This window comes from Schistocerca americana, chromosome 3 (genome assembly GCF_021461395.2).
Source record: "Schistocerca americana isolate TAMUIC-IGC-003095 chromosome 3, iqSchAmer2.1, whole genome shotgun sequence".
Lineage (NCBI taxonomy): Eukaryota > Metazoa > Arthropoda > Insecta > Orthoptera > Acrididae > Schistocerca > Schistocerca americana.
In genome coordinates, this window is record NC_060121.1 from 426,379,698 (window position 1) to 426,394,610 (window position 14,913).

Consider the following 14,913-nt stretch of genomic DNA (forward strand, 5'->3'; position numbering starts at 1 on the left):
GAGAGAAAGAGACACAGGATGAAACAGATTCGATGAAAAAGCCTGAGTAAACTGAATAGTAAGAAAATGCTGTTATCGACCTGAGTTGCTTCCGGACACTGTAGTGTTTTACTAGGTGCCGTACTATGCTCGAGCTTATCTTTTACCTGAGAACCGGCTCACACAGCCATTTATAGTGATCAGTACAGCCTCACGTGCAAATCAATAGCAGTGCAAGTTATTTCTATCACATGCAGTATCTTTCTATGCCGTCAATATCGGATCTCCATTGAGAGTTCCTTGATGTTTTATGCAGATTAAACATTGAGGCTACTCTTCCGATTGTTGTTGCCCTTCTTTCCTGTTTTGCTTCTCATTCCTATTTCCCTCGAGTCTTCTGCTGCTAATCGGAGTTGCTAAAAAGCAGGCGCGGCCATTTCGTAGACGTTCGATATGTATATTTTGCCCGAGCGCATGGATCTTCGAGTTTTGCGAGAACTGCGCTTTTCTGTACAAAGATGCAGCAGTTTCGCCGATGCGTTCATGAAGATGTTGAACGTCCTCATTTTTGTGCCCGATCTCAGAAGTGACACCGCGATACAGAAGTAGCGCTGTCATTATCGAAAAAAAAAAAAGGTTCAAATGGCTCTGAGCACTATGGGACTTAACATCTGAGGTCATCAGTCTCCTAGAACTTAGAACATGAAGATGTTGAACGTCCTCAGTTTTGTGCCCGATCTCAGAAGTGACACCGCGTTACAGAAGTAGCGCTATCATTATCGAAAAAAAAAAGGTTCAAATGGCTCTGAGCACTATGGGACTTAACATCTGAGGTCATCAGTCCCCTAGAACTTAGAACTACTTAAACCTAACTAACCTAAGGACATCACACACATCCATGCCCGAGGCAGGATTCGAACCTGCGACCGTAGCGGTCGCGCGGTTCCAGACTGAAGCGCCTAGAACCGCTCTGCTACCAGCGCTATCATTATCGCTCGGTTTTATAAGGTTCGAAGTCTCATGACATGCTTTTCAGCGGCGCTGCCCAAAACCATCGCAGCATACTCAAGTACCGGAGGGAACAGTGGCTTGTACAGTATTACGGCGAGGTGTGGACGCAATGTCGAGCTTGGATTCACACCAGTTACAAGGTGGTGGTTCTTCTATGAGCCTTTTTCCTCATGTAAGGGGTGTGTTGTCACTACGTTAGACGCTTGTCCTGCTTCGCGACAAGGTAGCTTGCTTCCCAGCGCACTACGTTGCCGAGAACTCCGATTTGTTGAAGCGCCGCTGGAATTCGTTGGAAGCTGATGATGCCGGACTAGATTTTGGCCGTGTTGATACTGAGCAGCCACTGGACGCCCCAGGCAACGAGGTCTTTACAGGAGCCCTGTAGATGGCTCTAGAAAATGAGTGGGCCCATTTTGGCTGCTCACATCGTGGTGCCACCTCCATAGAGCCCAATATGTACCTGATCAGTTTTTGGTGAGTCGGTAGCGTACAGGATGTACAGGATCATCTCGCACTCGATCCCTGTGGTAACCCTACACGGTATGACGTTCAGTGGATGTGTCGTTTTGCGGCCTCACGCGGAACGTACAGTCTGCCAGGTAGTTTTGGAGCAAAGACGTGGGGCACTGGGGCGACAAGCTAGTATAGGAGTCCTTCACGCTACATGCTGTGGAAGGCTGTGGAGACATTTCAGGAAGACGGCTCCAAAGTATTCGTGGCGACCCATGGCGTCGAAAACGTCCTCCACCAAGGGCAGAATCTGCTGTTCCTTCTAGTGACCGCGTTGAATTCAGAGCTGCTGTCTGGGTTTTAGGCCTCTGCTTCGATGTGGCGTATAATATGACAGAGGTAGATTCTTTCAACGGTCGTCGAGAGTGCTGGTATTGGACTAACAGGTCTGCAGCTATTCGCCAGTTGAAGGTCATTTCCAGTCTCGGATATGGCTAGCATATCGGCATTTGCGCGCTGCAGGATAACAACCAGACCCGAGGATTTCAAAGAAGACATCTGCAGCCTGTGGGACGGCGATAGGTGTTAGCTGCTTTAGGACAATGTTGGCAATGCCGTCCGATCCTGCCACTTTCTTGGTTTTGCGCTGACGGGGTGAAGCTGGTAGCTCTTCAGGTGACACGGGCTGAATCTTGTCACCCTTGTAACGGACTGTAAGACATAGTCACAGACATTAAGCTATCGTGGCGATTTTATTGTCATTCACAGAATCTCCTACGTGTCGTAATTTGGCGGCAAGTGTGTCTTTAAGGATGTTCAATTTTTTCTCTAGGCTCGCAGAGGACACTTTGGTCAAAATAGAGTGGTGGAATTCTTCGATTTCGTCTCTATGTTGACTGATCTTAAAGTTGTAGACATACGGTTACGTTGAATCAGTCTCTGTTACTACTTGCCTCCACCGCTCCCTTTATTTCACGGCGGAGGCGTTTTAGCAGTCTCTTTTGTCACGGGTTCCCTCGTGAACTGCCACAGCTTACAGGATATCAGGCGGCAGCTGTAGCGAGTTTTGTCCTGCCCTGCTCAGCAGTCATGACGTGATGGGTCTACAGTCCACCGAGGCGCATATCGTGCATGGGCGAGGGCTGGCTCGTGTCTGTATCTGCATCTATAAGGGACAATCAAATGAAAACGAGACAGTTGAAAAAAAACTAAATTGTTTATTACTTCAAATCTAATCACCATATATGTTAATTCATTTATCCCACTGTGAGGCAAGACGGTCAATGATGCCGCGCGGGATAACCGTGCGGTCAAAGGCGCCTTGCCAAGGTTCGCGTGATTACCCTCGTCGGAGGTTCGAGTCGTCCCTAGCGGCATGGGTGTATGTGTGTGTGTGTGTGTGTGTGTGTGTGTGTTGTACTTAGCGTAAGTTAGTTTCAGTTAGATTAAGTGGTGTGTTAGTCTAGCGGCCGATGGCCTAAGCAGTTTGGTCCCATAGGAACCTACCACCACCGATCTACCTACCTACCTACATCCATACTCCGCAAGCCAGGAGGCGGAGTGTACTTTGAGTACCTCTATCGGTTCTCCCTTCTATTCTAGTCGTTCGTGGAAACAAAGATTGTCGGTATGCCTCTGTGTGGGCTCTAATCTCTCTGATGTTATCCTCACGGTCTCTTCGCGAGATATACGTAGGAGGGAGCAATATACTGCTTGACTCTTCGGTGAAGGTATGTTCTCGAAACTTCAACAAAAACCCGTACCGAGCTACTGAGCGTCTCTCCTGCAAAGTCTTCCACTGGAGTTTATCTATTATCTCCGTAACGCTTTCGCTATTTCTAAATGATCCTGTAACGAAGCGCGCTGCTCTCCTTTGGATCTTCTCTATCTATTCTATCAACCCTATCTGGTACGGATCCCACACTGGTGAGCAATATTCATGTAATGGGCGAACAAGTGTACTGTAACATACTTCCTTTGTTTTCGGATTGTATTTCCTTAGGATTCTTCCAATGAATCTCAGTCTGGCATCTGCTTTACCGACGATCAACTTTAAATCATCATTCCATTTTAAATCACTCCTAATGCCTACTCCCAGATAATTTATGGAATTAACTGCTTCCAGTTGCTGACCTGCTATACTGTAGCTAAATGATAAAGGATCTTTCTTTCTATGTATTCGCAGCACATTACACTTGTCTACATTGAGATTCAATTGCCATTCCCCACACCATGCGTCAATTCGTTGCAGATCCTCCTGCATTTCAGTACAATTTTCCACTGTTACAACCTCTCGATATACTACAGCATCAACCGCAAAAATCCTCAGTGAAGTTCCGATGTTACCCACAAGGTCATTTATGTATATTGTGAATAGCAACGGTCCTACGACACTTCCCTGCGGCACACCTGAAATCACTCTTACTTCAGAAGACTTCTCTCCATTGAGAATGACATGCTGCGTTCTGTTATATAGGAACTCTTCAATACAATCACACAATTGGTCTGATAGTCCATATGCTCTTACTTTGTTCATTAAACGACTGTGGGAAACTGTATAGAACGCCTTGCGGAAGTCAAGAAAGACGGAATCTACCTGGGAACCCGTGTCTATGGCCCTCTGAGTCTCGTGGACGAATAGCGTGAGCTGAGTTTCACACGATCGTCTTTTTCGAAACCCACACTGATTCCTAGAGAGTAAATTTCTAGTCTCCAGGAAAGTCATTGTACTCGACCATAATACGTGTTCCAAAATTCTACAACTGATCGACGTCAGAGATATAGGTCTATGGTTCTGCACATCTGTTCGACGTCCCTTCTTGAAAACGGGGATGACCTGTGCCCTTTTCCAATCCTTTGGAACGCTACGCCGTTCTAGAGACCTGCGGTACACCGCTGCAAGAAGGGGGGCAAGTTCCTTCGCGTACTCTGTGTGAAATCGAACTGGTATCCCATCAGGTCCAGCGGCCTTTCCTCTTTTGAGTGATTTTAATTGTTTCTCTATCCCTCTGTCGTCTATTTCGATATCTCCCATTTTGTCATCTGTGCGACAATCAGGCCGGCCGGAGTGGTCGTGCGGTTCTAGGCGCTACAGTCTGGAGCCGAGCGACCGCTACGGTCGCAGGTTCGAATCCTGCCTCAGGCATGGATGTGTGTGATGTCCTTAGGTTAGTTAGGTTTAATTAGTACTAAGTTCTAGGCGACTGATGACCTCAGAAGTTAAGTGGAATAGTGCTCAGAGCCATTTTGCGACAATCTAGAGAGGGAACTACAGTGCAGTCTTCCTCTGTGAAACAGCTTTGGAAAAAGACATTTAGTATTTCGGCCTTTAGTCTGTCATCCTCTGTTTCAGTACCATTTTGGTCACAGAGTGTCTGGACACCGATTAATGATTTCATGGAAAAATATTTGCAGCTGCATACGGAACCATAATTGTACCTAGGCATGCACCTCTTCGTCAGAAGCAAATCAACATGCCATTTTTCAGGGCTCCGAAGTATGAAAACCACACTGGAAGAGATTGGGACTATATGAAGGACATGTAAGGGATTTCCAGCGCAACTTGTGCGGCGTTTCGGGAACAGCCTTGGCAACGTGTATTTTGTTTTCATTTGAGTTCCCCTTGTACACTGCCGAATCACTTTAATGTGATCGCTGCCTATTTTAGACGTCAAAGTGCAATAGCCGCTCACGGACGGCGGTGGCAGCACTAGCAGTGGAGGGTATACAAGTCGTGTCGGGAAGACATCAGTGCAATCATTGTCATAATACGGAAACGGAGCCATTTATTTAACGTCCAAAAGGGAATGATCGTTGGCTTTCGGGTCAGAGGTAGAAACATTTCCAAAAAGGCTCAGATTGTAAACTGTCTGCCTGCTGCTCTGGTTAAAGTACACCGTACACAGCAAACCGGCGCTACGAAAAACCAGCGCCGAGGTGTACCATAGGCCATACATGACAGGGCTGAATGACGGCTGCGGAAACGTGTACGGGCGAGCTGATGTGCAACTGTTGGTCACCTGACTGCCAAGATGAACCAAGGGGTTGCCAACAGGGTCTCCTCAACGACCGTTCAGCGAACGTTGCTGCGTATGGGCCTCCGCAGGGGGTGCCTGTTTCAGTCACCCATACTGACTCCTGTTCATCGGCGACGAACGCTTGAATTTTCACGCCAGTAACGCAACTATACAGGAGACAGGTGGCCTTTTCAGATGAATCACGCTTTATACACTATCGGCGGTTTACAACGCTCGTTTAGGCAGATGCTGGGCTGGTCCTCACATTCTGCCTCAGACGAATTAATCCACGAACAGCTGCAGTACGCTAACACACGAATCACAGACAGAAGGCGCACACGAGTTCCCTCCCCTACCTTACCTTGGCTATTATGGTGTCAGAACAGTCATCCTGCCGTATAGTTAAATAATAAAAATTTTGAAAAAGTACGAAATTCTGAAATTGTGAACTCCGTATAAGACGGCATAAATGCTAGAGAAATGAAAGAAGATGAGCCTGCTGAAAGTGTTTTGTACACTGAGCTGGCAAAAAACATGGGATACCTGCTAATATCACGTCGGACCTCCTTTTTCCCGACGTAGCGCAGAAACACGACCTGGCATGGACATAACAAACCGTTGGGATTCACCTGCTGAAATATAGAGCCATACTGCCTCTATAGCTGTCCATAATTTTGGAAGTGTTGTTGGTGCAGCATTTTGTGCATGAACCCACCTTTCGATTGTATCCCACAAACGGTCGATGGGATTCATGTCACCAAATCAATCGCTCGAATTGTCCAGAATGTTCTTCGAACCATTTGCAGAAAGTGTGGCCTGATGACATGGCACGTTGTCATGCACAAAAATTCCATCGTTCAAGTCTATGAATGGTTGCAGATGGTCTCCAAGCGGCCGAAAATAACCATTTACAGTCAGTAATCGGTTCAGCTGGACGAGAGGACCCAGCCCATTCCATACGAACACTGACCATATCATTATGAAGCACTACCAACTTGCACAGTGTCTTGTCGACAACTTGGGTCTATGGCTTCGTGGGGTCTGAGCCACACGTGAACCCCACCGTCAGCTCTTGCCAACTAAAATCGGGACGCATTTGCCCTGGGCACGGTTTTCCAATCGTCTAGAATCCAACCGAAACGGTCACGAGCCCAGTTGAGGTACTGCAGGCGATGTCGTGGTGTTAGCAAAGGCACTCGCTTCGGTCGTTTGCTGCCACAGCCCATTAACACCAAATTTCACAGCACTGTCCTAACGAATACGTTCGTCGTACGTCCCACATTGATTTCTGCGGTAATTCCACGTACTGCTGTTTGTCTGCTAGCACTGACAACCCATTGCAGACGCCGGTATTCTCGGTCGTTAAGTGAAGCCGTCGGCCACTGCGTTGCCTGTGATGAGTAGTAACGTTAGAAGTTTCATGTTCGCGGCAAGCTCTTGACACCGTGGATCTCGGAATACCGAATGCCCCAATAATTTCCGAAACAGAATTTCTCATACTTGTAGCTCCAACTATCATCACTCGTCCGAAGTCTGTTAAGTCTCGTCGTGCGGCCATGATCATGTCGGATACCTTTTAACACGAATCGTCTGGGCACAAAGGAAAGCTCTGCCAATGCACTGCTCTTTTATACCTTGGGCACCTATTATTATCTCCATCTGTGTATGGGGATACCGCTATCCCATGACTTGTTTCACCTTAGTGTATATCAGATTACACGTTTTCTTCCAAATTTGAAGCTTCCGCTTACTTTCTTGCCAGCCATAAGAAAACTTCTAAAAACCTGTAACAACTTCAAAATTCTGTTTGTCGTCTTGAAACTTTGTCAGCTTTTTTTTTGTCATTCACCACAACGTAATGATAGAAAAGTTACTCTTAAACAGTTATGTGGCTGGGCTAGGAGCGGGCGTCATGAGGTGGCGGCTTTGACCAAATACAGAACGCCTTATAACCATCAGCGAGGAAAGTAGCGCCATACTTGATATACTACGGCCTCCCTACATTACTCTCTGTTATTTATAACATGATTTGTATTTGGTTCGCGCCGCCGCTTGGTTTTGAAGGAAAGGCCGTCCTTGCTTCTCCACGGGTTATTCAATTTCTCTTGCGGACAGCCAGCAACCTCATTACGGAATCACTCTTTGGGTGAGATAACTCTACTCCGAGTACTAAGGCATGCTACGTTAACGAACGTGGTGGCTTGTTTTTTCATGACAACGTTTCGTGGGTTTAGAGCATAAACTCGACAAGTTCAGCTAACGCGCTTTCCTCAGGTGTTGAAAGATCAGTGTATAGTCTGCTGGCCTATCATATCTGCTGGTCTATCAATTCACACCCCGACAAGAATAGTGACACAACTCAAAAATGCAATCCTTGGGATAAATCCACTCAAATAATGCTATAAAACTTGCACTAAAGTAGTACAAGCTTCCTTTAAATTTTAAGTACAAATTTTAGACACTGAATTCCATATATTTTTTACAACATTAGTATGGCCATGTAACTGTGTCGTCGTCGAATGTGAGGTGTTATCAGGTAATTATTAATTAGTTCTTTGATTTGTGTCACTTTGCTAGCTTTTATAAAAACTATTTTTTCTTACAAGCTCTCGTGTAATACTTTTACCACTTTTCCACACCCCAAATAATTTTTTTTTACTTACTGTAGTATGACATTAGATACTTCATCAGGAGAATTAGTATTCAAGTTAGAATAAAAAACGGGAAAGTTGAAATGGTTTTACTAGAAACATAAAAAATGCAAAATTATTATTTATGCCAATTACTACAGTATAATGTGGAACATGAATTAGGTACAATTTAAGGAACGCAATATACTAAAATAAATAATGATAAATCAAAATGGTTCATATGGCTCTGAGCACTATGGGACTTAACTTCTGAGGTCATCAGTCCCCTAGAACTTGGAACTACTTAAACCTAACTAACCTAAGAACATCACACACCTCGATGCTCGAGGCAAGATTCGAACCTGCGACCGCAGCGGTCGCGCGGGTCCAGACTGAAGGGCCTAGAACCGCTTGGCCACTCCGGGCGGCAATGATAAATGTACTTATATACTGTGGGAATACTTTTCGCTGAGGAGAGGTATTTAATATGAACTTTCATTAGAGCAGAAATTTCAGTATTCTTTTGTATGCTGCAACGCATGAAATTTCGTAATCTTTACAACAGCTGTAATCGTCAAAACAGTGTCTGTTCCTTCAGACATGCATGCATTTATGAAACGTATTGTAATGTAAGATGCAGACACTGTATAAACACAGGCACTGTAATAATCACTAATATTAAAAACTACATTCAACTTACCTTATACAGCGTGGCAAGAGTGCTACCCTTTTTAAATGATCCATACACACCTCCCACTCTTCTTGCCGTGGCGAATCGTGAAGTAGCCTACAACAACAAAAAATGGTTCGAATGGATCTAAGCACTATGCGACTTAACATCTGTGGTCATCAGTCCACTATACTTAGAACTACTTAAACCCAACTAACCTAAGGACATCACATACATCCATGCCCAACGCAGGATTCGAACCTGCGACCTTAGCATCAGCGCGGTTTCGGATTGAAGCGCTTAAAACAACAAAACTGACACTATTGCCGTGAGGTGGACGAAGCGCAAGATAGACACCTGAAGTTTTTCGTGCACTTTGAGGCACTTCACACGTATTTTTTAGCGACAAACTAAAAACAGCCGTTTTTTGACTTGTGTCACTTTTCTTGCCAGGATGCGATATGTGATTCGCAACTAGATAATGACTGCTCATCTGTGACGTTGTAAGATCAGATCGCACACTTTTACTCTTATCTCTCTTCTTACCAGAGTCGTTCAACGGTTAATGTAGTTGGCTCATAGGATCTAGTCTACAAATAATAGCGCACGACTTGGAGTTGGTAGCACCGCGTAAAACTCCTGATGGAATAATATACACATATAAAAAAGTTTTGCATCACCTCGGTTCCGAGAGTTCCGGAACCTGTTCAGAAAATTGGAATAGAGCCCTTCAGAGGTGGTGGTCCAGATTGCTGTACACACCGGTACCTCTGATACCGAGTAGCACGTCCTCTTGCATTGATGCATGCCTGTATTCGTCGTAGCATACTATCCGCAAGTTCATCAAGTCACTGTTCGTCCAGATCGTCCCACTCCTCAACGGCGACTCGGCGTAGATCCCTCAAAGTGGTTGGTGCGTCACGTCGTCCATAAACAGCCCTTTTCAATCTATCCCAGACATGTTCGATACGGTTCATGTCTGGAGAACATGCTGGCCACTCTAGTCGAGCGATGCCGTTATCATGAAGGAAGTCATTCATAAGATGTGCACGATGGGGACGCGAATTGTCGTCCATGAAGACGAATGCCTCGCCAATATGCTGCCAATATGGTTGCACTATCGGTCGGAGGATGGCATTCACGGATCGTACAGCCGTTACGGAGCCTTCCATGACCACCAGCGGCGTACGTCGGCCCCACATAATGCCACTCCAAACAGCAGGTAACCTCCACCTTGCTGCACTCGCTGTACAGTGTGTCTAAGGCGTTCAGCCTGACTGGGTTGCCTCCAAACACGTCTCCAACGATTGTCTGGTTGAAGACACATCCGACACTCATCGGTGAAGAGAATGTAGTGCCAATCCTGAGCGGTCCGTTCGGCATGTTGTTGGGCCTATCCGTACCGCGCTGCATGGTGTCGTGGTTGCAAAGATGGACCTCTCCATGGACGCCGGGAGTGAAGTTGCGCATCACGCAGCCTAGCCATAACCCGTAGGTACCGGTCATCCACTGCAGTAGTAGCCCTTGGGCGGCCTGAGCGAGGCATGTCATCGACAGTTCCTCTCTCTCTGTATCTCCTGCACGTCCGAACAACATCCCTTTGGTTCCGAGGCGCCTGGACACTTCCCCTGTAGAGAGCCCTTCCTGGCAGAAAGTAACAATGCGGACGTGATGGAACAGCGGTATTGACCGTCTAGGCCGTGTACCTCCTTCCTAGTGAAATGACCGGAACTGATTGGCTGTCGGACACCCTCCTTCTAATAGGCGCTGCTCACACATGGTCGTTTACATCTTTGGCCGGGTTTAGTGACATCTCTGAACAGCCAAAGAGGCTGTGTGTGTGGTACAATATCCACAGTCAATGTCTGTCTTCGGGAATTCTGGGAACCGGGGTGATGCAAAACGTTTTTTGACGTGTGTATTTGATTGCCAAATAAATGATCTCAGTTACACTTGATTGCAATTTTTCAAGTAGTAGGCAGGTTGAATTACATGAAGTTCCCATTGCTCAAACATGTTTTTAAATAACTACTAAGCATAAGTTTCAGGTTGCAGCATAAAGTTCAGGCCACAATCACGGATCGGAGCTTAACGTATTGTACTGCTGAAGTTCACCAACTACAGTACTCATATAGTGAAGTATCTTAGGGTCTAAGCCATGTCAGTATGTAGCACAAAGTCTTCTTCCAAGCTAGTTAGGTACTCTAACAAACTAACGTACAGTTTTTGTTAGGTGGCTGCGAATGTGAGTCAGTCCAAATCAGCCCTTCAGAAAACAAAATACCTTGCGGTGTTAGATTCTAGTGTCAACATAAACTTCACCACCTTAAACACTCGCGCGACATTTGTAAAATTTTCCTAATTGAGCTTTAGTGCGATCGGTTCAAGACCAGAGTTCAAAAACAGAGTTCAACAGCGTGTCTCACACTGTGAATTTTAACGGTTTCCGAGGCTGAAGAGATCCTGCTGACCATGAATCTGCTCCTCCTAGTGGAAAACAAGATAAGACCTCAAGTAGCCGAATGTGCCTCCTTTAATGTGATTGCTTACTCCCACTAGAGGCACAACAGATCAGTGTAAATTTTAGGAGAAGACCATTAGTTAAATTTGGAGAAAAACTACACCACGCATACTACCACACATTTTTCTTCTTTTCACGTGAGGCATTTTGAGATCTCACGTCGGCTGTAAATATTTTGGTCTCTCTTAATCACAAACAGACAGGGTGACCCAAAATTCACCTAACATTTGAAAATTCAGTACTTTACGAAATGATGTTGGCAGCGAGGTAAAAATTGATAGACATGCTTGACATGACATGTGCACAAAATAACAAGCAGGTGGCGCTTCATGTGACACATAAGCAATAATTAGCATATCAGCTGATTTTTAGCAAAGACGATGTTCTTTATAAAAGATGCTCAGGATGTTGGCTGTCATTCACCAACAATACATGTAATCGAGGGACAATGTTCTGAACCACACTGTACCACATATCTTTAGATATGGTGAGAAAATGCTGCCGGATGTTGCCTTTTAACATTCCTAATGAGGTCGGACGATCGCGGTAGACTCGCGGCTTCAGGTAACCCCACAACCAATAATGAGACGGATTAAAGTCTGTGGCGTGGGAGGCCAAGCATCACGGAGGTGGCCGCTCAGCACCCGATCCTCACCAAACGGTGTGCGCAAGAGACCTTTCACACGTGTAGCAACGTGGGGTGGAGCGTTATCCTGCCTGTAAGTCTTAACTTCCAGCAGGTGTTTATCGCCCGTCACTCTGACAGTTTGAAAAACAGCACTCCGCCTTTCCTCGAAGAAAAAGAACCGTTCATGATTGAGATGGTAAACCCGCACCACTCCGTGCCTTTTTCGTCATTCAGTGGGGTTTCCACGACAGTCCTAGAATTTTCGGTAGCCCAAATTCTGGAGTGTGAAATGGGATTCGTCGGTGCAACGACATCTGTTGGCCGGTTTCTGCACTCGTTTTCAGTTCCAATAAAACCCCATGTCATTCCCGGCATATGTGTGAGGGTTTATCTCTGTACCTACATTATACGTGAATTAGTGCATTTTCAAATGTTCACGGACCTTTGGTCTTCCTGTATATCAAACAAAGCTGTGAGGACGGATCGTGAGTCGTGCTTGTCTAATTCAATCGGTAGAGTAATTGCCCCTGATTGGAAAATGTCCCTAGTTCGAGTCACAGTCCAGCACACAGTTTTCATCTGCGAGGAAGTTTCAAAGCGAATGTATCTAAATTTAATTCTACTGATTCTCATATTATGTCACTGTAAAGTGGCCTTCATGCATTTTTTCAGTATTTCTATGAAATATTAAAAATTTTACATCACTTTTTATTAATTAAAACATAACGGAATTAAAGGCTGCTGCCAGTAAGCATTGATTTATATCAATGGTGAAAGTTGAAAATTTGAACCTAACCGAAATTCGAATCGGGTCTCCTGTTTACTTGGAAGATGTGCTGACCACTACGCCATCTGGACACAGTGGACACCACAACAACATGTATTACTCTATCACACCTCCCGTCAGACCCAAATTCTCAACTTTATACCACACACTACTGAAGTAGTGCCCCTGCTCATTAACTTCTTATTAACATATGTGTTGTGTCTGAACCACCCAATGACTCACCGAGAATTTTGGTTATACACTGAAGCGCCAAGGAAACTGGTATAGGCATGCGTATTCAAATACAGAAATATGTCAACAGGCAGAATACGGCGCTACGGTCGACAACGCCTGTATAAGACAACATGTGTCTGGTGCAGTTGTTAAATCGGTTACTGCTGCTACAGTGACAGGTTATCCAGATTTATGTGGGTTTGAACGTGGTGTTATATTCGGCGAACAAGCGATGGGACACAGCATCTCCGAGGTAGCTATGAAGTGGGGATTTTCCTGTACGACCATTTCATGAGTGTACCGTGAACATAAGGAATTTGGTAAAACAGTAAATCTCTGAAGTCACTGCGGACGGGAAAAGATCCTGCAAGAACGGGACCAACACGACTGAAGAGAATCGTTCAACGCGACAGAAGTGCAGCCTCTCCGCAAATTGATGCAGGTTTCAAAGCTGGGCCATTAACAAGTGTCAGCGTGCGAACCATTCAACGAAAGATCGATATGGGATTTCGGAGCCGAAGGCCCACTCGTGTACCCCTGATGACTGCGCTACACAAAGCTTTATGCTTCACCTGGACCCGTCAACACCGACACTGGACTTTTGATGAGTGGAAACATGTTGCGTGGTCGGACGAGTCTCGTTTCAAACTGTATCGAGTGGGTGGACATGTACAGGTATGGAGACAACCTCATGAATCCACGGACACTGCTTGTCAGCAGGGGACTGTCAAGCTGGTGGAGGCTAATGGTGTGGAGCGTGAGCAGTTGGAGTGATATGGGCTCCTTGATATTTCTAAATACGACTCTAGCAGATGACACATACATAAGCATCTTGTCTGGTCACCTGCTTCATATCCATTGTGGATTCTGACGGACTAGGGCAATTGCAGCAGGACAATGCGAGACCCCACACGTCCAGAGTTGCTACAGTGTGGCTCCAGGAACACTCTTCTAAGTTTAAATTTAAACACTTCCGCCGTCCACCAAACTCCCCAGACATGAACATTACTGAGCATATCTGGAATGCCTTGCAACGTGCTGTTCAGAAGAGATCTGCACCCCTCGTACTCTTAAGGATTTATGGACAACCCTGCTGGATTCGTGGCGTCAATTCCCTCCAGCACTACTTCAGATATCAATCGAGTCCATGCCTCGTCGTGTTTCAATCTGCCAGGAACTACTGCTATCAGCAAAAGCTGGTCCATCTCCATAACTTAAAGAGTAAACACTGCGAAGGGAACTGCTTGCTGTGTGGCTTCGGATACCTCGAAAAGGCCATTGCTAAAAGCGGCACACAAGGCTGCAGGTACTCAGTCGGCCAAGCTACACATAACAGCTGCCTCTGTCCATCATAGCACAGCACGACTCTCGGGCTCACCTAATAACAGCAGCCATATCACGATATAAGTATTTGTATATTTATCCCGATCCAAAATAACAGACAGCATGTAACTCTTAACGTGAGTATGATAAATAAAAAATAGAACATTATGTGATATTTTAAAACAAATATATTCAAGTGTTAAAAACTGTTCAGTGACTGAGATGTAATATATTTACGAAATCTTTTGTCTTATTTTCCAGTATCTTCTGAACAATGGCTCATAACCATTGGGTCTCTGATGATACAGTTCTTCTCCAGTTCGTCGTTATTACTTACGAACTTACAGGGCATGGAAATACATCCTACCCGTTTACGCCAAACATGCATCGCCGTCGAATATTTAGTTGTCTCTTGCGTCATGTGTGCAAATCCGTACCTTTCATACCTGGTATGTATCTATGTATTTATTTATAGATAACGAGATGAAAAATTGTGATTGTGCAGTCATATTCTATTACACCAAGGCTGCACTTTGCTTGTCAAAAAATATTTTTTAGAAACAGCAGCAGTTTAGTACCATTTGATTTGTTATAAGCGTATTAACGTAGAACTATCCAGTATTTTCCGCATACGGACGTGAAACTCAAGGCAAAGAAAATATCAAACTGATTCGTTCCAGCAGCG

At 45.3% G+C, this 14,913-nt stretch overlaps 1 protein-coding gene across 1 annotated transcript in view; it reads left to right on the forward strand.

Annotated features, from left to right (window-relative positions):
• LOC124607448 (carcinine transporter-like) overlaps positions 1-14,659 on the forward strand; it is a 61,946-nt gene extending 47,287 nt beyond the window's left edge. Inside the window, exon 4 of the mRNA XM_047139782.1 lies at positions 14,490-14,659. Within this exon, the coding sequence (XP_046995738.1) occupies positions 14,490-14,499 (10 nt within the window). The 3' untranslated portion in view covers positions 14,500-14,659. The remainder of the gene's footprint in view (positions 1-14,489) is intronic.
• The last annotated feature ends 254 nt before the right edge of the window (positions 14,660-14,913 follow it).